Source organism: Ascidia mentula, chromosome 1 (genome assembly GCF_947561715.1).
Source record: "Ascidia mentula chromosome 1, kaAscMent1.1, whole genome shotgun sequence".
In the NCBI taxonomy this organism is placed as follows: domain Eukaryota; kingdom Metazoa; phylum Chordata; class Ascidiacea; order Phlebobranchia; family Ascidiidae; genus Ascidia; species Ascidia mentula.
Genome location: NC_138566.1, coordinates 7,492,970 through 7,516,084, shown reverse-complemented (window position 1 = coordinate 7,516,084; position 23,115 = coordinate 7,492,970). Strand labels below are relative to the sequence as shown.

The window sequence follows — 23,115 nt, the reverse complement described above, 5'->3', positions numbered from 1 at the left end:
TAATACCCATATAGGTCCTTAAGGCGAAATGTCAAATTTTTTAAATGGTGAAATAGACATTAAATTTACACTGAAATATGTTTATTTATGTAAGTTAAACATCATGGGAGGATTTTAAACCAGCTCCAGTCATCAGTCGCCACCTAGTGACAAAAATGAATTTTTTCAATGCCCTAATGTACATAAAGTATGGGGTCTGTTGCTTGACTTTCAGCTTTCAAACAACTTGAAATATAGCTTAAAATGCATGCATTTCCTCTATTGTCATTCCGCAACACATTTTGAGTCATTTATAACACATAGTTTTTGCAATGTATTGTTCATTCGTCATGGCATTTGTTGCATGTGCTGTCTTTCACAGCATCCATTCTTTTGTTGACCTATTTTGCAAAATCTTGAATTAAAGGCTATTTCATCTTGTTTAGTTATAATACATAAAATATAATTATTTTGTGGCCTAAGTACTGTATTTATTGCCACAGAAAGAAGTGGTCCAATGCCGGTGGGTGATACTTCATACGAAAGGATTCCAATAAACCCACTGCTGAAACTGCCGCAACCAACAATGTATTTCCTGTATGTACTGCACTTGTTGACATGTACAGTAGTTCCTAATTGTGTTTGGGCCATTAAATTTCAATACAAAACACTTTGCAAGGTCTTGTAGGCCACTTAACAGCACTTTTTTCATGTCATTTTCATGCTTTGGAGATAGCCATGATTTCTTACCATTATGCATGTGACTAATTAGCCTCGAATATTGATTAATTGAAACTTTTGTTGTGTCATTGAGCATGTGTGCATACAAATGGGTGTTGCCATGACTGGTGCATGATGTTTCGGTGTAATTTATGTGAACCGCTTAAGGTCGGTGGCATCATTTTCTGCCTATTAGCTGTACTGCTTGTAGCCCTGCTGATAAGGCCATTTTCTGTTGTTTTGGGGGGTGTTGGTAAAACAGCCATAACTCTGGGATCGATGATCAACCAGGTGTGAAACTTCACATTGTGATAGGTGAATGTCCCATATACTTTGCGGCTTAGGCCAATTGGGAATCTGGTGCATTGGCCTCCTATTGAAGGACGCATATTGGTATTTCTATGAAAATTAGTTTTGGTGCTGGGAAATGCCCACCGTGTAGACCTGTGTCACAATGCAAAGTCATGCATCACCAAGCAAAGCAGTGACGCAATTAAGTTAAATTTACGGTTGAATGAGCGCACATGTGCATGCTGTTGTCATGGCGAATTTTAAGGTGTTTGGGGCAGTTTTAGTGTGGTTTTGAGCTATTCCAATTAGGTAGTAACTTGCTGGTGGGTGCTGCTGAAATTTATGTTGAAAATGGAGCAAAAAAATCAGGCTGTGTTTGTGGCAAAATGAATCGTTTAAGTGTCCAATCATTTGTGATTTTATGAAAGATCCATTTCATATCTACAAATTTTGATCAAAATTAGTCTCCGAAAAAATGGTTTAGCCACCCCCCTAGGGCCATTTGCCCCCCTGGTTACTCAATATTTTGGTTAAAAGAGCAACCAAAAATGGAACTGGATTTTGCAGAAAAATGAATCGTTCAACTACCCACTCATTTGCATTTTTTTGTAAGTTCCAACTCTTCTCTATGCGATGGCATCAAATTTAGTTGCTGAAAAAGTGTCTATGCCCTCCCCCAAGGGCTGGGTATACCCCCCTGTTGGTCATATGATCTTCCAGGGGGCCCCAAAAGTCCTTGCTCTGTACAGTCTCATCCAGGAGCAATTTTTTTTTTTTCAACTTTGTACAATTCCAGGTCCCTATGTAAGTCACAAGACCCATCAACGGTCATTGGGAAACAAGCGGAACAGTCGCTAGATGCATTACAGCCGAGGGCCTTGAACACAGGATTTCTCCTATCTAATACCCATATAGGTCCTTTACACTGCTTTTTACCTCGCTTTATCAGAAGAAAAACCTTTCAACACTTGCTTGAATAAATGTTTTTCATTGCCCACAATGGTGAGATCGTACCACGAGCTGCCAGGGTGGAAACTAATGGCCCAAGAAAACGTGTTCAAGTATTACCGTGTTATGGTTAGTCACACAACAAATGGAGTTATGGGGAAGCATGAACTAGGCTGTCCATGAAATTTGTATAGCCGACGCAGGTATGGAATCAAGTTTTGGAAATATCAGATGACCTCTTGTATAGCAAACCGCATACAAATATGTCGTGTAGCTGGTCGTGAGTTAGCAGATACGATAAGGGTGTTGTGTGAAACTGAAAAGTGTCCTTCATCCAACCTGTCTGGCATTGGGGAAAAATAAGCAACACTACGTGTTTGGCCGGCGGCTATTAAAATTAGAAGAGAAGTTAAATAAAACAGGGATTTTAACACCTTGAGTGTGCAGACAGTCGGCAAAGTTTTCCAATACAAATCCCACACAGAAGGCCTTTTATTGCTTTGCACAAATCTCTTTAAAAGTTGTACACAGTGGTGCACGCAAAAACGTTCAGTATTTTACAACGGGCGTCTCTTCACAGCTCGTTACGCAGAAACTTCCGTTTTCGTTCTTTGAGAATATCCTCCCCGCTCTTACCTCCGTCCTCTCCCACCGTCTCATATTGGGCGTAATTTTCTTCCAGAGAGCCAATCAGCTTTGTGAACAGGGCTACAATAAAAACATGTGCAGATTTTCCAAGTTCGTGTTTCATGTAATGGCAGAATGCGTGTTACTACTGCACACGGAGTTATAAAGAATTTTGACCACACACGATTTTTGGTAGCATTGGTGCTGTTTCCACGCTCCGTTTCGAAATACCTTTTTTAATTTTGCTCCAGATTTCCGAAAAAACAACAACTTGATTTTATACAATAATATGGAAAGCGAACCTAAAGGGGCGTCGTACACTTCTTGTAAGGAAAGAACGCCATCCTTGTTGGAATCAACAAAATGGAATATTTTCACCGAGCTCTTAGAGCGGTGTATTTCTATCCAGCGTTGCATCATCGTTTCGCGGTTTTTCTTTTGTCCGTCACCCTCTGGCTCCTCTGGTGGTGCTTCAGTGGAGAAAAACTTCAGGAAGAGGTCAAGGGTCATGTTCTCGCGACCAACAAAAAGATCCAGGAAGGCCACTCTGCATTTAACGTTTAACATGGTTTAACATCAAATTATATTAAACGTGCCGCATCAGTCTTTATATATATATAAAGTTCGTAGATATATCTACGAACTTAATTTTCTTGATGGTTTAACATGCATCTTAAAATTTGGTATTTCGTTTTGTTATACCTAAATTTCAATATACTTGTCGCTTCCATAGATCACCTTCACGATAACCACGTTTGGTTGTAAACTGGCCCATCCCGTTAATTTTGTGTATTCTCTTTTGCGCGGTTGGTAATTGCGTGTGGCGTGAGAACTAATTATGTATGAAGGTAGTTGAATTAAAACCAAGATTCTTCTGTGTATTTCTATTCACAACACTTGGGCTGATAAAATAACAAAATTACTGGTCCAAAACTACCTCGAACTTTCACCGACATCAGACATTTCCACTTGCGAAAGAACGGTTTTTCTTTGTCCACTTTCTTCGCAGTCATCTAAGACGCGGAACTGATGTGTCAGCCAAAAGCTGACAGCCAAATTTCTTGTGTTTGAAGAATTGACAAAATGAAACCAACTGCAAAAAATGCCACATAAATTTTCATTTATTCATGATCTGTATGTGATTAGTTTTAATCAATGTCAGCGCCATGCCTCATTATTATGTACATTAAAGCCCAATGGCGTCTAATGGCAACCCATTCATTAATTCAAAAACCACGCCCTATATTTTGCTATTTGCAGCAGAACAATTTGATCAGCGGTTGTGTAACCACGTTATGTTCAATAAGGCTTGAAATTTATTTGACCTTGGGGAGCGTGCCGGACAAAGCTAAATTTAGAGTTGCGCCACTTCTGTACGTTATGTCAAACCCATTTCAGAGTCTCATATGGCACGAAATTCGTGTAAAGTGATAAACTATGCGTAATTCCACAATCCATCTTAGACACAAGTAACCTCATAATATTGGTCAAAAAGACGTAGGGAGGATCACGGCCGCCACTTAGCGCCACCTCGTGGTCACCGCCATCTAACTAAATGTAACATGAAAAAAATTTTAAGCTACGAAGTTTATATAAAAGTAAAAACGCAGCCGAATCAACTAAGTAAAAGTGTGACAGAATATTGTTGAAAAGTCAAGCCGGTGGTGACTTTTTTTTATTCTGAAATTACATCGTGGCATTAAAAGTTTATTTGGCGATGAACAAAGAAAGAAGCTAAAGGCAATTAAACGCGCTTCGCTGATTTTCATGCGGGAGAAATAAGAAATCGTTGAACACCACTCAAAGTGGTAACATTTATAAGATCAACTAGTGAACAAAACCATGCCGCGTGTTTTAATTATGTTGGTGCAGCTTTGAACCATTGTACATGTACCCGGTTATTTAACAAAGAATCGACATTGTATCAATGTCGAAACTTGTCTGTAGGAAGTGAGAAAACTTATAGTAATATTTGACCTGTATCTGTGCTCATGGTTGTTTTACTTCGGTTTGTATCAAAGACATCACTTACCCATAAGGCACGAAGTAACAATCTCCTGGTTCCACGTGCATTTTATACCATGGCAGTTCGGATATCTCTGGAAACTTCCTCATATCAACTTTGTCCACATCCATACTCTGATACTTTCCTTCGTCGCTGTTTAAGCGCAGTTCGGTATCTTTCTGTCAAATGAATTATTAAATTAAAACACAAAAATCTGTTATGCGGCACAAATTGTTAATTTTTAGCGGCACAATAAAATCTTCGTTGGCACCAAGGGAAATTTTCTGTACACATGCGGGGAATTTTGTTCGTGACACGAGAAAATAGACAGACATGCGGTAGACAAGCACGCTAAAGATGAACGAAAATCAATCCTAAGACAACCTCTGTCACTGAAGCGTGTTTTATTTTCAATATCCTGGGACCGACCTTGAATTGAACCAACTAAAATGTGATTTACCGTTGACAGAACATGCGGCATAACAAAAAGAAACAAACAAGGATTCACCAATCGTAAATGGCTCGTATGATACACGATATAAACTCAAAAAATGAATTACTTTGCTGATGAGTAAATATTCTTTCCAACCGTCTAACATGCACTCCAAGTTGTCTACCCCTTCTGCGTGCAAAGTTGATTTCGTTCCTCCAGATGAAAACCACATGACTACGGATTGGATGCTTTTCTGGAAACCGCCGCACTGAATGCATGGAGGCAGCAACACCTCCTCTGAATAGCAGTTTGTTTACAGAACTATCGCATTATAAGCTTAATTACAACGTCTTCATAACATGGTTGAAAAGTACGTTATGGACGCAAACCCTTTGGCGCAAATTAATGCAATTCTGTGTTTATGATTACCCTTTATTGCACATTTAAACTCAAATATCAATTTACACCGACCGACATAGAAATACAATCTTCGACATAGATAAACAGTCACCTGTCATTGGATTTGGTGGCACAAGATCATGAACGAGATAGGAATCTGCTCCTTTGTATTGGTCGAGAAATTCGTTTAAAGACATGGTAAATGCCGGTTTAGAGCGATCTTCTTTTTTGCCTTCTTCTACCACAACTTTCCAACTGCCGTACTTTCTGTCAGTTTTAAAGAGTGTTGGATTGGAGAGTAGGTTTTCGGAGCCTCTGTCTTTTTTGTGATTATCAGTGTTCTATTCCAATACGGATTATCACAAAAATACATTACTTTACCACAGGGACCTTGAGAGAAAACAAATGTGCCGGTGCGTTGAAAAATGAAAAATGTGCCTTTGTGATAGATCCCTTAGTTTTAAAGAAAACAATGGTGTTCGTGGGGCCCCTTATGCTATTCACGACCTCCCCCCAGACCAGATTGGAAAAAATGGCGTGCGCGGAGGATGCACTTTTGCAAAAATTTACAGATAATCCGCGCAATATTTATTAGCTAATGAAAAAACGTTGCGATCGTCCGCGCAATTAACAATCGCCGAAACAAAATCCTCCGCGCATAAAACAAACTTTCCAATCTGGCCCCCAGACTGACATGGGCCCTGCGCCCACCACTCGTGGGGCCTGATTTACAAAAGCAACATCTTACAGCAGCAATGGATATTAGCTGGGAATTTTACTGCTTTTTTTTAAATAACCGGAATTTTTTTTATAATGATGCGGTAAAAGCCGTCAGCCCAGTGAGAGATGAAAGTACTAAGTTAGTATCTTGATGTTTCCGAGAAAAACTGCTGAGGGGCTAAAATTGTCTATATAGGCCTAGGCTTTATAACCTACCGTATCAGTGGCCTACCTTAAATATTGATCGGTCCACAACTTGTAAGCAGGAAAATTTGTCGCGGCGCCTTTGAAAACAACAGGCCTACTTGCAAGCGAGTAAGAAGTGTAAAATTCTTTGGGCGATGGCACCGTCCATTTTGTATCAACTTGTCGTGGGTGAGCATGCGATCCAAGCGGTTCCATGTGTCCAGCCGGATAATTGACAAAGATATCTAAGAAAACGTAGCGATTGAGGGACAATTTGTTATGGGCAATTGTTTTTCCCGCTACAGTTGGGGCGCGACCGTGCGGTGGATCTATAACGACGAATTTTATGGGTAGCAAGATGTTCACCCATGTTACATATTACACGTATTTACCTGTACTATCTTACAAACAATGCACCTAAAGCAAGTAGTTCGGTTATTAGCATATATGAGCCTGTGGGTCGAAACATGTTACTCAAATAATAAAGGATTTACAATCGAATTTGTTATCTGTGAAAACCCTTATGCAAGGGTAGAAGGCCTACATTCCGCATTTATGTGTCGCAGGACACTCTTACACAATTTGTTTCACAACAATTTAAAAAAACTAGAAGTAGTTTTGATTCACAGAAATATTTTCGTGTGATAGTATCAGACTACTTACCGTCTGCTGTGCAAGTGCTTACGAACCATAGTAAAAGCAGCACATCCAAAATCTTTTGATACTGCATTTTGACGAATATCATAAAAACAAGTACCGAACTCTTTTTACGAGGGCAGATTTAGTAAGCTACGCTTCGGCCTGGTAAACTATCATAAAAAAGTGCTATTTTTTCTACCTTTCTATTACATACAACAAATTTCGCAAACCAAACTCGCGATTTGAACAATACTCGCTCAAAGTCTACATGGTAATTTTCATTGCTTCCAATCCATACAAGACCAGTGAACGACACGCATATGGCAAACTGCACAGTTTGAGGAAGTAGAAGGCAGGCGCAGATTGGGTTGCTTTGCCGACTAAAGACAGCAAGCCACTAATGCCAAGCGGAAATACTGCTGCAGTATTGCACAGTCTGCAATTCACCACACGTTTTGGGCTGTCCCCAACTATGTTGATTGAAAGTAATTTACCTTTTCTGACATTGACCAATAAATGTCAAAATTTCCAATGAACATGTGTTGCATTACACACTTACATATGGGTGTTATCATTCAAAACAATAAACAAACTGCCCTCTGAAATCTTGCGAATGTTTGTACAAATGGAAGTGTATGTTTTGTTTATTTGCCTAAAGCAATTTTATTGCAAGTTTTTATCTTGTTTAGATGTTGCACCCGTTGTATTAGCACAAGTGTATACCATAAAGTAGTCATTAGGTAACCGCTAAAGGACGGCAACCTATGTTTTCGAATCGACATGTTGTCCTTTCAGAAAATGTCCATAGACATGGCAAGCACACATAGAAAAAACTATAATGCAAATAAATAAGAAACATTTTGAAGTTAGTAGTGAAACTAATTGTGAAAAGATGGACTTTGCAAGTTCACTAAAAACAAATAGTAATATTTGGTGCAAAAAAACTGAAAAAGGGATGTATACATTATTTTGTCCCTTCAGGAACGTTCTCCTCAACCACACTTTCTCCAATTACTGTGTCTTTACTTTTTATATCTCCTGCTTTCCTACGCTTGTAGACTAGCTCAGGATTACCTTCCATTGATGAAGTGTAACGAGCAGCCGTAAATAAAAAGTCACTTAAACGATTGACATACTTTAAAACGCTGTTGTCAATTTCATCCTTTTCATGCAAAACAGCCATTCTTCTTTCAGCTCTTCTGCAAACACTTCTTGAAATGTGTAAATGGCTGCTGCACTTTCCCCCTGATGGTAAAATAAAGTTTTTTAAAGGGGGTAAATCCTCTGTGAAAATGTCAATCCACGATTCTAGTTCTTGAACTAAGTCACCATCGAAAGCGGTCCGAGAAACATGTTTATCGGATGCCGTAGACAAGGGTGTAGCTACACATGATGCCACATCCTGCAATACGCACTGGATTTTCTGCAAATAAGCAGTGAGAATTTCAAAGTTTTCCTTTTGCCAAGATTCGTGTAAAAGTTCCCTGGAGAAACCAATGTTTGAACTCAATTCATCAATTGTTCCCAAAGCTTCAAAGGCTGCATCATGTTTTATTCTTCGCTCTCCAGTAAACAAACTTGAACTGCCGCCATCACCAGTCTTGGTGTATATTTTCATGCAACAGGCACACGTTGTGAATGCTCTTTGCTTGCTGGAAGCAGTGAACCCTATTTTTAGTACTTGGGTGGTCTTTGCACCTCCTCTGCAACTTTGCAAAAAAATTCTAGAAAAATTCATGCCTTATGCTAAAATACAAAATTCTACAATGTTAACTTATGCAAACAACACCAGATTCGAAAGTTTCTAATTTTTGGAGTTTTTCAGATAAACTCTCCACGCCCTGCTGTCTTTTTTAAAAAAAACTACGCATTTTAAAGTAAACCTATTTTGTTATGGATTATACTAATGACGTTTATTCTTTTTGGGAATTGCAGTTTCCCCTACCTTCCCATACATTTTGTTGTAGAGCATTGCTCCATCTGGTTGTCTGAAACGGCATTTTCAGGATGACACAGCATAATAAAAAAAAAGGTTTTGTGCTTGTATTCATATTTAAAATAAAATAGCCCATATTATTTTGATATAGATAAGCGAAATACTATGAATTTATGGAATAATGTTCAACTGTTAAAATTTACATTTTTATGACGAAGGGCAAAGTTCATGAGCATAGGGTAAGCCCCGAGGTAGAAAGCAAAGTTTCCCTTCAGTCACTTCCCCTTTTGCCTTGTGTAGGTGAAAAAGGGAACTATTTTATGGCACGCAGTGTCGCAATACAAGCAGTTGTATGATTGGTTTTAAGGAACAGTCACAGGTAAAATTCGACCAAATGTTTAGGAAAGCTGTTTGGATGAGGGTTTAGAAGGGAAGGGCACTATAAAAGGGTTAAACTTAAATGAATCTAAAGATTTACCCCTTTTCACTCAGATAACATGCCGTTTTCACAGTTTGTAGGTGCTGAATGCTGATTAAGACCTACTGCTATCTGTAGCCTACACTGTTATCTACCAACCATCTATACAAACTAATTTAAAATTATGTTATAGGAAATACATATCTGCAGATATATCTGTAGATTGGAATCTGTCTTGCATTCAGAGTAAGTTACAATTGGCGGCCCTTGGCCATGACTGATGACGAATGCCCCCGAAGACTGTACGTGTGTGACATTCCAAAGGGCTACGGCCTTTTTCCACTGAAGCTGAAAATTGGTGAAACTTTGGGTGACAAGGATGCATTGCAAACAATCGAATTCGTGCGAGGTAAAGACGGCACCAGAGTCGAAGGCGCCTCCGAAATCCTTCTCAAAAATAATCAATGTGAGTGTGTTGAAGTGGATTGTTGAAGCAAAATATGCGATGGATTTAGCACGAAAAATTTCAAAGCCAGTTAACTGATAAAGCATACAGTGATGCCAACGTCCAAAGGGGTAAAATGCTACAGAATAGTTCTCGAAATAAATGGCCTAATTTACAAAACTAACTAGTGCTTTATGGCGAATCACGTGCTTTGAATTGGCAGCCGCAAGTCTGTTTGTTGTTAGGTGTCAAGTTGTTGAAAGACAGCGGATTGAAAATCAAGCACCGTGGCAAATTCATCGACTTGAAGATTACCGACAACTTGCCTGGAAGCAACACTGAAAGGGCTCCCACGCCAGACATTCAAGGTTCGTAGTTATTTTTTATGCACGGTTTATGATTAACTTGCTAGCGCCCTTAGCACTAAGGCACCACGTGATGTCGTGTGGAAACAAAGGTTTCGCCCCCCTTGTTTGTGTGCATGGTTGTGTAAGAAACGATGTCACGGATCATATCGTTTCCAGTACGTCACGTCATTAGGGAGGCGTGTGTGAGCAAGAAATTTTTACGATCTTTAAATTAATTTTGAAAGCTTCGACAAATCATCTCTACTTCATGTTTCATTTACATTGGTGGAATGCGCCAACATATATTTGAAGAATATTTTATGCAAACATTGCAAATAAATCACAGAAAGCAACGAGGGTCCATCACAGCCCAGTCCAACACAAAGGAAGTTTTCCAAGGACAGACCGATACCTGCACCAAGAAGCTCCACATCAAGTTATCAGGAGGATGAGGTTCAGCGTCTTCAACGGAGAATTGAATGCAGAAATGTTCCATTGCACATGTTTCAGAGAAAGAATATGTTTGATCATTTTAACCAGTATGTGTTTTCCTCAATATGACTTTATTTTGAATTATTTGTTGTTTTGGAAAAAACTTATTTCTTTAATTGTCTTTCATTTAATCGGGAGTGATGGCGATTTTCAGGTATGGAAATATTGAGGACTTATTTGTTCCAAACTACTTAGAAAGAAATAGAACTCCTTTCGTGAAAGTCAAATACAAAGATCATGTAAGTGTATTGCAGTTAGTACTCTCCAAATTTTTTTTTTGACCAAGATTGTTTCTTCATTGATCAATGAAAATATTCCTGGGTTGTGTTTCCGTAAGTGATCCCAAGTGTTTTCCAACTTCCGCATCAAATCCTGTTCAATATTGTGCGATGTAATACACAATTCTTTTACGTTCTGCAGGAATCGGCTAGACGTGCACTTCTCGGAGGCGGGGATCTCCCTGCGTTTGGACACAAAATGTACATCACGTGGGATTCAACGGAAGGTGGGCGAATAATACACAGCAAATATAATAGGGATGCAGGGAAAAACAAATGTTACAGTTTGTTTTGCTCTGTGCAAATTTTGCCTTAGTTACGGTTTTATTTTTTTTCTTTAATATGAATGACAAGCTAGGAATCTGCTGATTATTATTTCTCTATGCACAACACTGAACTGTGTAGATCATCATCGCGGTTTATCCACTCGTCTCTGCTTGCACAGCTGGTCTTACAGCCAAATAGTAACTGCACTAATGATGAACACAATTTAGTGTGGTGAAACATGTGTCATACTAATCAGCAGATTCCGAGCTTTGGTGTTTGTATTTAGTTGGCATTTATAAATTCAATTGTGAACATAGTGACTTGTTGATTTTAGTTGAAATATTTTGTAATAGCTAGCCAAGTAAGACATCGTCTCGGTATGGAACTTAACAACAATCGTGGCCAAGTCCGAGACCGTACAAGAGAGAAGCAAGCCAACAATCGTGGCCAAGTCAGAGACCGTACCAGAGGGGAGCAAGCCAACAATTGTGGTCGAGGAAGGGGCAGACGAAGCACAAGCGAAGAACCGGTTCTTACGCACGAAAAAACAATCGCAACCACTGAAAGGTCATCAATGCCCAAACGTAAAGAGCAACCAACACGAAGCAGGGCCACCTCGTCCTCCTCAACCAGCTCGGAAAGGCAAAGCCGAGGTCAGTTGGTAAACTTTGTTGCGCTGTGCTACTGAACAATTCTTGTCTTTGAAATACCCTGCGTTTCTCACAACCTTGCGGATCCCTTTTGATTGCATCAGAGTTGCGTATCCCTGCAGGTTTTTGTGCTGAGATTCAAGACTGGGTGGCAAAACACAATACGATTTTGTTTGCCTTGCAACACGGCTAATATGGTATGTCAACCGGCCCATTAAAATGCGCAAATATTTTTCGAAAATCTGGATTTATTAATCTAGCAGCGCATATTCAGAAGTTGTCGTGGATTCTCTAATACCGCTTTAGCAGCGTCGAACAAACCCGACCAACGAATAAAAAATCACTACTAGAAACAGATAGCATTTGTAGTTGCGAATTTTTTTGTATGAACTACTGATAATTCTTAACATAGATCTTGTACATATGATCCACAAAGCGAATCTAGACAAAAAAATGCTTTCTTGTTTTTTTCGGGAAGTATTTAAAGTAGAATAAATTATTGTTTACGATTGATGTACATTTGAGGTTGATTTCTAAAACAAAACGACCCAAAGGTATTTGGAGCAATTTCATTTTTTGTGAATATTCCTTAGCTCAACGAAACCTTTTTTCATTTGTCTTTTTCGTCAGACCGCAACATTTCATCTCCAACCAAACGTCAGTCAAAGGCGTCCCGAGGTCAAGGCGATAAAAAAATTTACGACTGGTTCGATATTCTGCAAGAAAACAGTGAACTTTTTCAGGAGGGTGCTGGAAACAGGTACTATACCCTTTACCCACCGAGATAATCACTAATAAGACACCAATTGAAAATATCTATTGCAACTTAACATGTGAAACAAAACCTGAAACGTCTTTTTAGATGTGTACTTTTGCAAACCAACCGCGTTGATAAAGCGGATGAAGTGAAGGAGTATTTCCAAGAAAACCACTCTGTAAACATTGAACATACGTATCCGATGCCGGATGGGATTCTGCTTGTATTTGATAGCGAGGATGGTAAGAACATTCACAGTTTTTCTCATGGCTTGGCGCTCACGTTTAATTGCACATATCTACGTGTTGTTGGGTGAAAGCGAGTATAAATATATATTTTTGCGTTTTTTTAGTTTTAGTAGAACATCATGGTAAAACGCGATATCAGCTTAAATAATGTTTGGGCTTCTAGCAAGTAATTGTAACTTGTGTACAAATTTTGCTTTCACTTCACCATGGGATCATAATATTACACTAACAGGCGCCGACGAAGCCGTGACCGCCAAAAGCATCATCATTGACGAAGAAAAAATGAATATTGTCGCAAAGACAGTACCTGGAATGTTTAGGGATCGTTTTTTGCTAGAGGTAAACTCGCATTAAAGTCAAAACATTAAGGATCACCTTCTCCATAATTTTCCATAGGGAACGTTTGACGATCATGATGGCGTCGAGGCGCTGCTGGACTGTTGTTATGAGGAGGATGACGCGTGCTATGATGTTATCGAACTGGAAAGCTCAGCGTTTTTGGTCAAGTTCAGCGATGAAGTCGGTGAGTTCATGTTTATTGCAACTTTGTGTTACGAATTTTGTGTCGCACAATTGCCTTTAATTTTGCCCACAGACATCGACAATATTCTGCAGGAAATTGAGGGCGCAGAACTCGATGACTACAACCCAAAAGTGAGTCCCTGTTTTGATTGTTATGGACATTACGCGCTGTATTTCTTTTTATAAAAGTAAATGTGAATCAACGAACTATGCTATGCATGGACTTGTGTTTCAACATAAAAGTGTCATCTGTTTGCTCGCATGTCTAACAGCTATATAATTTCCGATACGAATATTTGGTTGTATGTTGTTGATAACAGGCGTACGCAATATGCCGAAGCGACTGCGTTAAAGTGGAAAACCTGCCCAAAAATGTTAAGAACGACGCCCTCAAGTTGGCTTTCCAAAACAGAAAAAATTGTGGAGGTAAAGTGACGAAAGTGGACAGAAATGGAGCGAATACATCAGCAATTGTCTACTTTGCCGATTGCGAAGGTAAAAGGAAAGGGCGTCATTACGTTTCTTTTTCTTTTTAATCCTGGTACAAATTTCACAACATTTCAACGTCTTACTGAATTCTAATCCGCAGATGCCGAGAAAGTTTATGAAAAAGTGTCCAAAGACGGACTCCAAATTAAAAATAAACTAGTGGAGGTTTCCCTTTATTTCCGCAACATTGTCGAGGCTGAAGATAAAAGCGACGACAGCGACGAAAGTGACGAAAGCGCCAATAGCGTAGATTTTGAAGAACCGAAACCAAAAGCCAATAAATCAAGAAGGACATCGGAACAAACAAACAAAAGTCGACAGAAAGTTGATGGAGCTGGTGACAACCCACAGAAAAAAGAAAGAGCACGAAAGAGTCAGAACCCCAAAGAGTCACGTGATACTGCGGAAAGTTCAAAAGGGAAAAGCGCGCCAAAAACGACGAAGCGTGCGCAGAGGAAACGTAAATCGTGCTCGTTTTCCTAACTCTTTGTGTGAATTTATTAATCACTAATATTATACTTTTATCCATTCTAAGTTTAAGTTTGAAAAACGTATCAAAAATTTTCGCCAAGTTTAAAACTATCGATATTTAATGCAGGAACCGTTGTTAAAGAGTTTCGGGTCACCCCCCAAGTCGATGGTGACGTTATCAAGTACGTCAGAAAGTCAAAGAAAGGGTTCGACAAATTGCACGATGATCTTGAAGCTTTGTGTGAATTAGAGGTGGTTGAAAGGATGAACGATGTTTCTTTCTGCTTTCGCCCAAGCATTGAGGTGAATGTTAATGGAGTTTCTCTGTATTCGGATTGCAGCAGATTTTATTTTCTTACCGCCTTTAATTTTGAAGAAATGTGCAGCCTATAGTAGATCCCCTTTTCCATAGGTATGTTTATCTCACACACTTGCACGATTTGTCGACAGAAAAAACATTCAAATCAATTGCACGATGTGTTACCACTTACATGAACAAAAGATAAAAATGGCATGGTCACCAATAAAACCGTAAGCGTTATCAAGCCGGACACTCACATCGGCATTTCGCAAAGTAGCGCAAATTGTTGCATTTTTCAACAAACGCTTCATGAATTGCAAAGAAAACATAAAAAACTGTATTGTAAACGTATGCATACACACTTCAGGAATTGGACGAAGACACAAAATACAACCAAGAGGAATTCGAGGAAAGATGTACTTTGATTATGGACGAGTTTTTTAAGGAGTTTTCCACGAAGTCGGCCACGTACGATGCCACCAACCTCATGAATCTCCGCACAACTATGAACTGGAACGAAGACCACGAATATATGAGGATTGATGTAGAAAAAGAGAAAGGAGTTGACGTTTACATCAGGTTATTAAAAAAAAATTTACTTGTGCAAATCGTTTACCTTGCAGCATTAAATTGTATAGTTTCGGTCGCAATGATCTCGGTGCGTCAGGCTTGGACCAATGCCATAATTTTGAAAATTGTGCCATATAAAGTCATAGTACACATTGAGAGTTAAACCATGTTCTTGTGCTAACCAGATGGTCCGCGAAGAACCAAGGTCAAGTTGTGGTCACCGGAATTGACGATGAAGTGGCGGATGTTTTGCAGTTTGTTAAAAGGAAGTGTGACGTCACAGAACAGTCGATGAAGCTACCGACGAACAACTTTAGGTTTGTCACAAGTATAATCCGATGATATGAAACGTCTGACATAAATTTATTTTGTATTCGAAAGAAAATCAAGGAATCGTTGAAATGTTTATGTAAAATTTTGCCCTCTGCAAACTTCTTTTGATCATATGTTTTCTGTGACGTCAGAGCTCTGCGGGAATGCAACGTCATTAAACGAATCGACCAAGAAGTGCAACATGACGTTGAGATAAAAGCTGAAGAAACAGGAGATAAACAAGGATTGATCAAGTTCAAGGGCCCAAGGTCAAATGTGGAGGAAGCCAAGACAAAAATGACCAACGGCATGATGGTAAATCTTTAATTGTCTTAGTTGTTGAGGTTAACGGCAATAACACTCTGTTTATTTGCAATTGTTTTCATTGAAATGCAAATAGCAGTACTTTAGTAAAAAATATTACTGGTCAAAAATTATGATGGCACCTGCGAAATGGAATTTGGCGAAAGTTATGTGGAATAAATTCAGCTTGCGGTGTAATTCGAGATCTAGATTGTTTTTGTAATATTTCCTGTAAAACACATAAACCTACTAACGCATGAATTTTGTTGTTAAGGAACTCACAACACGCACCTTGCCTAAAATGGGAAGTCGATCAGAATATCTGCTTACGTCACTGAAAAGTGAGGTTGACGGATTACAACCTGGTGCAGTCGACGTTAGGCAAATAATACAATCTCAATTTGACACCGACCACATATATGGTAAGTATGATTGAACTGTTCATAATTTAGACAGGTATTACGACATCCCATGCACTGCATAAGTTTTTTTAGCAAAAGTTAATTAAATTTTACCGTTAAGGCCTTCTATATATAGCTAATGCTAAAGCGTTAATATGAGACATTGGGCATAAACTAACTCATTTCTAACGATACTGGGAGTCAGAAGCACCCAACGTTAGTTGCAAGATACCATAAACAACATAAATACCTAGAAACTACGCAGACAACTATCTGTGACTCAATATATCCCTTTTCAGCATCGCTTCAATTAAACAACGATGAGGTTTGCATTAAGTACTGTGATGCCAGTGAACTCGAGAAAGCCCAGACTGCCTTGGTCGAGATTGTGGAGCAAAAAACGATTCCAGTGAAAGAAGGATTTCAAGAAGTGATCAGTACACCTGAGTGGAAAAGGTTGAAACAGAACGCGTGCTCTTCCGGTGCTGTGCAGGTTTATGTAAACGTAAGTACAAATAAATACTTTTATTGCTTTGAAAGAAAACATTGCTAACAAAGAAAAAACAAATTTAATTGATGTGCAAAGAACAACTAACTTGTATATTTGGTGAATTTCATCAAGGTCCCCAAATCGAGTATCGACGTGGTCGGTTTGTTGCAAGCCTTCCGTAAAGCTTACAATGACGTCAGCAAATACATCAGCGAAAACGTGGTGGTCACCAAATCTTTTAGTGGAAGCAGCTACGTCATCAAATATCTGCAAGATTATTTAAAGTCACACAAAGACAGCAGCAAAAAGTTGAAGGAAGTCAGGCTGGATTTTAAACCAGACGAGGCGGTTGTGTTGGTGAAAGGGAAGATCAGATATGCAATGGATGGTAAAATAGTTGGTTGGATAGTTGGATTGGTTGCGCAAATGTACATTTTTCAGTAAAACGCTTTTACAATGACATAATATTCTAAAAACTACACTTACTTTTCTTAGTAAAATCTTACCAATAAGCTTTTGGTCATTAATTCGCGGATAATATAACACAAAGCTGTTGAGCTGTTGGTCAAAAACATTTATTACACATCTTTTTCCATTTGTTTAGTTCAATTTTGGTTGGAGGAAGTTGCATCCGAATTAACGATCGTGGAAAAGTCGATCCAGAATCCAGGGATGCCGGGATATTTCCGAGGCAGAAGAGGTCGAGAGCAAATTGAGACGATTGCTACAAAAAATCACTGCATCGGTGTCATAGATTCCCAGGACGAACAAACCTTTAGTGCATCACCTAGTTCGGTAAATGCAGAAATGTTTTGTTTGCTGTGGTTGCCTAAACCAGGGTTACTCAACGGTCGACTATTTCGTTAATATATAAATGTATCGTTATGTAGAAGTTCAACTGTTTTTTAACTGTCAGTATATCACTAGTATATGCAAGTTTTTTGGACTAATAAAAATACCACAAAACCCCGGGTGGAATCATTGAACTTCAATTTTTGGAGTTCATTGAATTTCAACCGATAAAATACCTTGGCTTTTGCAATTTAAATCCACTCTTTCCCAGCATAATTTACAATTGATAAAACATGCATAAGTTTTCTTGTTTTTAGCCGGGCACAAAGGCAACCGTCACAATTCCAGATTCCAACGTTAAAATCAGTTTGGTAGTGAGCGACATCACCACAGTAAAATACGACGCAATTGTCAACGCATCTAATACTGAACTTGAACTGCGACCTGGTGGAGTTTCTGGAGCTATTCTGAAAAAAGGTGTCGTACAAATTTGTCCATCAATGTATATTTTTATTGCTTATTTTAGTATCATTCAGTCGTTGTGATTACAAATCGCCATTCGATAAAAAACTAAGAAATGTGATGCTCTGTGCAGGTGGGCACGGAATACAAGTAGAAATGGTGCTAGCAAAACTAAAACTAGGCGGAAGAATGTTGGCTGGCCAAGCTGTAAGCACAGGATCCGGGAATCTTCATTTTAAAAGAATAATTCACACTGTTGGACCAACGTAAGTATAACATACGCTAATTTTTCAAAAACATATCTTTGGAATTGTTGGTTTGACCATAAATTGTTCATCCAAACCGGTCGACACTAACAACAATGTTAATTTATTTTTGGTTATTTTTGGTTCCGCAAATGTCTGCTAAAGTGGAGAACTTTTCACAGTTGGCAACAGGGAACAAGTGCATCTTGTCAACAAGATCTTCGAAACTGCGTTAGAAATTGTCTTCGTGAAGCCTCCGATCATAATCTGCGATCCATCGCCATTCCCGCTATCAGTTGTGGAATATTCGGGGGCAAAGCGTCGGTTTGTGTTCCAATCATTGTGAAAGCTATCGTGGATTTTGTCACTTACAATGAAGGAAGTTCTCTTCAACAGGTTTGTTATGAGTGTAATAACGTAGATATGAATCCTATTGTCAGTTGTTTGATTGAAATTCAGTTCAATTACATTAAGTTTTACCATGTAAAGAAAGTTTTTGTTAATCAGGTGGCCTTAGTTGAAATGTCCAACAAGGAAACGGTCAGAGAGTTCGAAAAATCTCTTAAAACCGTCAATTCCAACCAAAACATTTCATTGGAAGATTTTGTGAACCTACAGCAACTTCCGAGGGTGTGTAAAAGTTATTGACTTGGCGAGAATACGAACCTACAGCTTTTTAAATGCAATGCAGGAAAAACAAACAACGCCAAGAAACAGAGCAAGAGGAAGACAGCTTCAGTTGAATGTAGCTGTGGGCGATATATCCACATTCCAGGTAGGAATTTCATCAAGTGTTAGTGCAAACGTTTATAGTGTGTCCAAAATTTTTGTCGGTACCTTTCGTGTTTCAAAAACTGTTTTTTGTTATCAGGCCGATGTGATTGTGACGTCAACTAACCCTGAAAACCTTGTCAATTGTCAAGGATCGTCAATATCGAAAGCCCTCCTCAAACAGGCCGGAAATGCTTTAAAGGTAAACTTTAGATAGAAAACAATACATTTGCAAAAAAACAAACAAACAAACATAAAGATCACAGAGCCAAAGTAGTTTTTTATTCAAAATCAAATGCTCTGATTGAGAGTGGATATCGAGTATGTTGTCGTTTACAGAAAGCTTGCCACCAAGCTAGCCACAAACATCTTAAACTGGGCGACGTTGTTCCAACCCCTGGGTTTAACCTTTCCTGCCAAGAGGTGTATCACGTGATGTTCGGAAACTACAATCCCTACAATGGGGAGAAATTCTTGCAAGAAGCGATTAAGTCTTGTCTTGACAAAGCCGACAACAGCGGGTATTCGTCAATCGCCTTCCCTGCTCTAGGAGCTGGGGGTTTCCAGTATCCGTCACAAGAAGTGGTCAAGGTGTTTGATGAGGTAGTGAGGAACTACGAGGCCAGCAAACTTACTAATGTGCATTTGGTGATTTATTCTGGCGACGCTTCGACTATTTCGGTATGTATACATGTAGTACAACATTCACGCGATGTAAGGTTGTCTTCTATTTTGTCAACCAACAATGATTTCCAGATTAAATCCCTGCCTAAAAATCCCCAATGACATGATATATGCCCTCACATGTAGTAAAATTTTAAAAACTTATGTGAATGAGTTTCGTTAGATTAATCGTCACAGAAACTATCATGTCAAAGTACTTTTAAGGTGACTTTAGATTAAAGATTTGCCAAAAAAGTTAATTTAATAAAAAAAGAAAAGAGAAATTGGCGCAAATTTATCAGTTATGATATTGGTTTTGTGTTTAGGCTGCACAAACAGAACTTTCAGTCAACATTTCTCAAGTACCAACAAGCAATCCGGCACCAGCAACTGTCAGTCGAACCACAGTTCAAGTTATCGTTAAACAAGGAGACATTACCGCGACTAGCAGTCCTGCTATAGTTAACTCAACCAAACAGTTCGATCTCTCCGGTAGTTAAACATCAACCAAGTTTGCTGTACATTTGTATATTTTGAAGCTTTCGGTAGACATTGCTTGAATGTAGGTTTAATGCAAATTGTATTTAGGAATTTGGCTTCCAAATATTTTCATACAATGAAAAACCTATACAGGTACCCTGGAAAAACTTTGTTTACAGGCCAGGTTGGAAAAGCTCTTGTGGCAAAGGCGGGCGTAGGAATTGTCCAGGAATGCGCAAATAATCCGATTAGTCAAACCAACAACATGAGAGTAACATCAGGCGGGAATCTGTGCCAATACATTTTACATCTTGCAACACCGAAGAATCCAAACCAACTTGAGAATGTTCTTATTGACTGTTTTCGCGAAGCTGACAGACTTGGTGTCAATAGTTTGGCTGTTCCACCGGTTGGTACAGGTATGATTCGCTTTTACTATCAATATACTCAGTATAAATTAAGGATGCCAGTGAAGCTGTGATCTTACTCTCATGATTTTCCCAACAAACGCTAAACAGAAACCAGCGTTGCTCCTGACAAAATCTTTATTTAGTTACGTGTATTATCTTGGTCGTTTGGTTGATGACTTAAGTAGTGGTATAACTTACTGCTTTTTTTTTCAAAAATGCAGGTGGAATTGGGTTACCAAGTCCCGTCGTGGCCAAAACCCTTGCTGTCGCAATTGATAAATTTGACAAAACCAACCCTGTGAACTTAAAGAAGATCAAAGTTTTCGTTTTCCAAGGAAACATGCTGGCCGACTTTCAGCAGGAGTTGCTTAATCAACCTTCTCAAAGTTTTGTGGGAAAAATGTTTTCTTCTGTCTCATCGGCATTCGGATTTGGAGGCACCGGTAAGAACAAATTGAGCAATATTTAAAACAAACAGATAACAAATAAACGCTTTAAACACGAGGATGTGCGGTTGTACGTATTAGAAAGTAACCATACTAAGATATAATGTTTTTGTTGCTGCCAGGCATATTGTAACTTAATAATCTGTTCTTCTGGCAAAGATAAAACGTAACTTTATTCACCGACGTTTCGCCTGTTATTCAACAAGTAATATACCATTACCTTGAGGAAGCCTTGTTGAATAACAGGCGAAACGTCGGTGAATAAAGTTACGTTTTATCTTTGCCAGAAGAACAGATTATTAAGTTATACTAAGATATATTTCATATACGGTAAGTTTTTTGACCTATCTGTAACCAATGGGCAAATTGGCTAGTGGTTACATGAAAAGAGAAATGCTTTTGTATGAAATTTCAGGCAAGCCAAAATCTCAACCAAAGCCGCCTTCGATTTTACCACAAAAAGGAAGTTCATCCAATCGAGACCATGTTCGCATATTGTTCTGCTCATGGAAGAAACAAGAGGTCGACAAGGTGAGCTGAGAAAAGTGTGCTTTGCGGACCTGAATGCGGAAACAAAGTCTGTTTAAATGTTTCAGGCATTTTCTGCCCTTCAAGAAATCGTAGATGAAATGAGTATCGAAAAAGTCATTAAAAACAATGCAGTTGCCGATTTAACATTGGAGGAAGAGCGAGAACTGCTTTCACTTGCGCAAAAAGAGGGAGTTCTCATTGAAAAGACATCTCGAAAGTAAGAAAGATTCACAAGATTTCGCTTAAGAGTTTTCATCTTGAAATTGTTTGTATTATACCCGTTTGCACACGCACTGATTAGACCTGTAATGTCATATCAGTGCAGCTGTTGTCAGTGGCACTGTGCTAGCTATTACACTAGCGAGCACACTAATTTCCACTTTGTTGTGCCTTTCGGTCAACGTCGATCCGTTGGGTACCCTATACTGAGTACCAAACAACGGAGACGAACCACTGTGGAGCGCACTATGGCCAAACGGATTTGCTTGGTAACCCATAGTGCTAAGGCAAAAACATCAATTCAATATATATGCAAAAAAAGAAACATACATTATACCCGTATATTCCACAAAGCAATTGCTGGTCCGAAAACTTTACAAAAATTTTCAATATATTATACATCAGCAACAGGTGTTTTATAAAATGTATATTTATAAAGTGTACATGCAATGTCATGCCAATTCACATATTTCTAATATTTCGTGGTTGCTGTTTACAGCGAGTTGACTCTAAAAGGCCTGGGGCCTAAAGTATTAGAAGCTTATGGCCAAGCAAACGATATCATTCACCAGTTTAAACAAGCATTGCTCATATCCGAGCACGTCATGTGGAAGTACCAGGACCAAAACGACAGCCAAATGAAAGAGTTTTCGTTGCACGCGAACATGTTACTGGAAGATACCCACAAGGTTTTGTGTTCTTGATTTCGTGTTAAGTTATAGCTGAAAAAGTTTGTGTTTTAAATTGTCATTGTTCCACTGTACACCGTGCAGAAAAACGACAAAGGAAAGACTAATGTACAAATGGTGGAAGGTGGAGTTTCGCTTAACTTTTCCGTCGATTTTTCCAAAATGGAGGCTCGCACAGGATCTGGTGTATGCAAAGTGGAGAGGAATGTTTTGTCATCAAGTGTTGACAGTAAGCACATTGATGAGGCACTTTAGTAACCATTGTAAACTGAAGTATAATGTCATGCAACATTGTGAACATGAAAGGCCTTTATAAACTTGAGTGACTTCAGTATCATTATGAAACTATGGTGCCGCTGTTGCTGGTGTAAAAATGTAGGTATAATGAATTTTTTAAAGAATATCATTCCGACGAAAATTGAACATAGATTTTAATAAACAATCGCCTCGCCAACCTTGCAGAAGCGTTGCTTTAAATTACTAAAATTATGTTAGTAGCATCATACAATTCAGTAGTATTAAAAACTTACACCCGTTGTTGAAACTAATTTTAGCTCCCATTCCTCCATCGTGGGATGACATGGGAGGCCAAATGTGCAAACGGGTCGTGGTACCAACGAACACAGCGGAATATCAAACCACTCTACAGAAGTTCCAACTCGGTGTGAACGTGATATCAGTGAGTATAAACACTGAGTATAACATTGAATTGGTTGTATTTTTGGTTTGAAACCAATTTCCATGGCATTACATAAGTTTCTAA

The 23,115-nt window shown here is 38.9% G+C and overlaps 4 protein-coding genes across 6 annotated transcripts in view; 2 read left to right on the top strand and 2 right to left on the bottom strand.

Annotated features, from left to right (window-relative positions):
* Positions 1 to 2,431: 2,431 nt before the first annotated feature.
* Positions 2,432 to 7,252, bottom strand: LOC145908174 (bifunctional peptidase and arginyl-hydroxylase JMJD5-like). Its single transcript, XM_082995388.1, has 8 exons — positions 6,972 to 7,252; positions 6,355 to 6,553; positions 5,515 to 5,669; positions 5,131 to 5,300; positions 4,598 to 4,749; positions 3,503 to 3,658; positions 2,868 to 3,112; positions 2,432 to 2,646 (listed from the first exon to the last, which is right to left on the bottom strand). The coding sequence occupies exons 1-8, from the start codon at positions 7,051 to 7,053 to the stop codon at positions 2,513 to 2,515; spliced, it is 1,293 nt and encodes a 430-aa protein (XP_082851514.1). The 5' UTR covers positions 7,054 to 7,252; the 3' UTR covers positions 2,432 to 2,512.
* Positions 7,253 to 7,626: 374 nt separating this feature from the next.
* Positions 7,627 to 8,685, bottom strand: LOC145907971 (corrinoid adenosyltransferase MMAB-like). The gene has a single exon (XM_082995123.1). It carries the CDS (start codon positions 8,683 to 8,685, stop codon positions 7,912 to 7,914), a length of 774 nt encoding a protein of 257 aa, XP_082851249.1. The 3' UTR covers positions 7,627 to 7,911.
* An 807-nt stretch (positions 8,686 to 9,492) lies between these two features.
* LOC145914539 (protein mono-ADP-ribosyltransferase PARP14-like) overlaps positions 9,493 to 23,115 on the top strand; it is a 46,055-nt gene continuing 32,432 nt past the window's right edge. Inside the window, exon 1 of the mRNA XM_083002363.1 lies at positions 9,493 to 9,528. The gene's annotated coding sequence lies outside the window, so the exon portion shown is untranslated. The remainder of the gene's footprint in view (positions 9,529 to 23,115) is intronic.
* The window catches only part of LOC145914557 (protein mono-ADP-ribosyltransferase PARP14-like), a 30,417-nt gene continuing 16,800 nt past the window's right edge, over positions 9,499 to 23,115 (top strand). For 2 of the 3 annotated variants that reach the window (XM_083002397.1, XM_083002390.1), the window contains exons 1-6: positions 9,499 to 9,767; positions 9,992 to 10,114; positions 10,440 to 10,632; positions 10,740 to 10,824; positions 11,006 to 11,090; positions 11,484 to 11,618. In XM_083002397.1, the coding sequence (XP_082858523.1) occupies positions 9,575 to 9,767; positions 9,992 to 10,114; positions 10,440 to 10,632; positions 10,740 to 10,824; positions 11,006 to 11,090; positions 11,484 to 11,618 (814 nt within the window). In that variant the 5' untranslated portion in view covers positions 9,499 to 9,574. Of the gene's footprint in view, positions 9,768 to 9,991; positions 10,115 to 10,439; positions 10,633 to 10,739; positions 10,825 to 11,005; positions 11,091 to 11,483; positions 11,784 to 12,410; positions 12,541 to 12,642; positions 12,780 to 13,017; positions 13,125 to 13,181; positions 13,309 to 13,380; positions 13,440 to 13,627; positions 13,803 to 13,896; positions 14,257 to 14,394; positions 14,571 to 14,935; positions 15,148 to 15,323; positions 15,456 to 15,602; positions 15,766 to 16,027; positions 16,176 to 16,453; positions 16,660 to 16,776; positions 17,033 to 17,248; positions 17,440 to 17,753; positions 17,914 to 18,031; positions 18,165 to 18,325; positions 18,540 to 18,650; positions 18,774 to 18,834; positions 18,919 to 19,014; positions 19,117 to 19,253; positions 19,596 to 19,903; positions 20,070 to 20,236; positions 20,477 to 20,688; positions 20,911 to 21,328; positions 21,445 to 21,509; positions 21,662 to 22,162; positions 22,353 to 22,436; positions 22,582 to 22,906; positions 23,032 to 23,115 lie in introns of all 3 variants that reach the window. The other variant, XM_083002382.1, reaches the window with a different exon arrangement.

What these genes read in the sequence shown, in the direction of transcription:
- LOC145908174 (XM_082995388.1), bottom strand. Translation starts at nt 7,053, where the DNA reads ATGATATTCGTCAAAATGCAGTATCAAAAGATTTTGGATGTGCTGCTT. An exon ending in AAGCACTTGCACAGCAGACG is followed by an intron (nt 6,554 to 6,971) that starts GTAAGTAGTCTG and finishes ACGTTTTCTTAG; the next exon opens with ATATCTTTGTCAATTATCCG. An exon ending in GATGTCGGTGAAAGTTCGAG is followed by an intron (nt 3,113 to 3,502) that starts GTAGTTTTGGAC and finishes CGTTAAATGCAG; the next exon opens with AGTGGCCTTCCTGGATCTTT.
- LOC145907971 (XM_082995123.1), bottom strand. Translation starts at nt 8,685, where the DNA reads ATGAATTTTTCTAGAATTTTTTTGCAAAGTTGCAGAGGAGGTGCAAAG.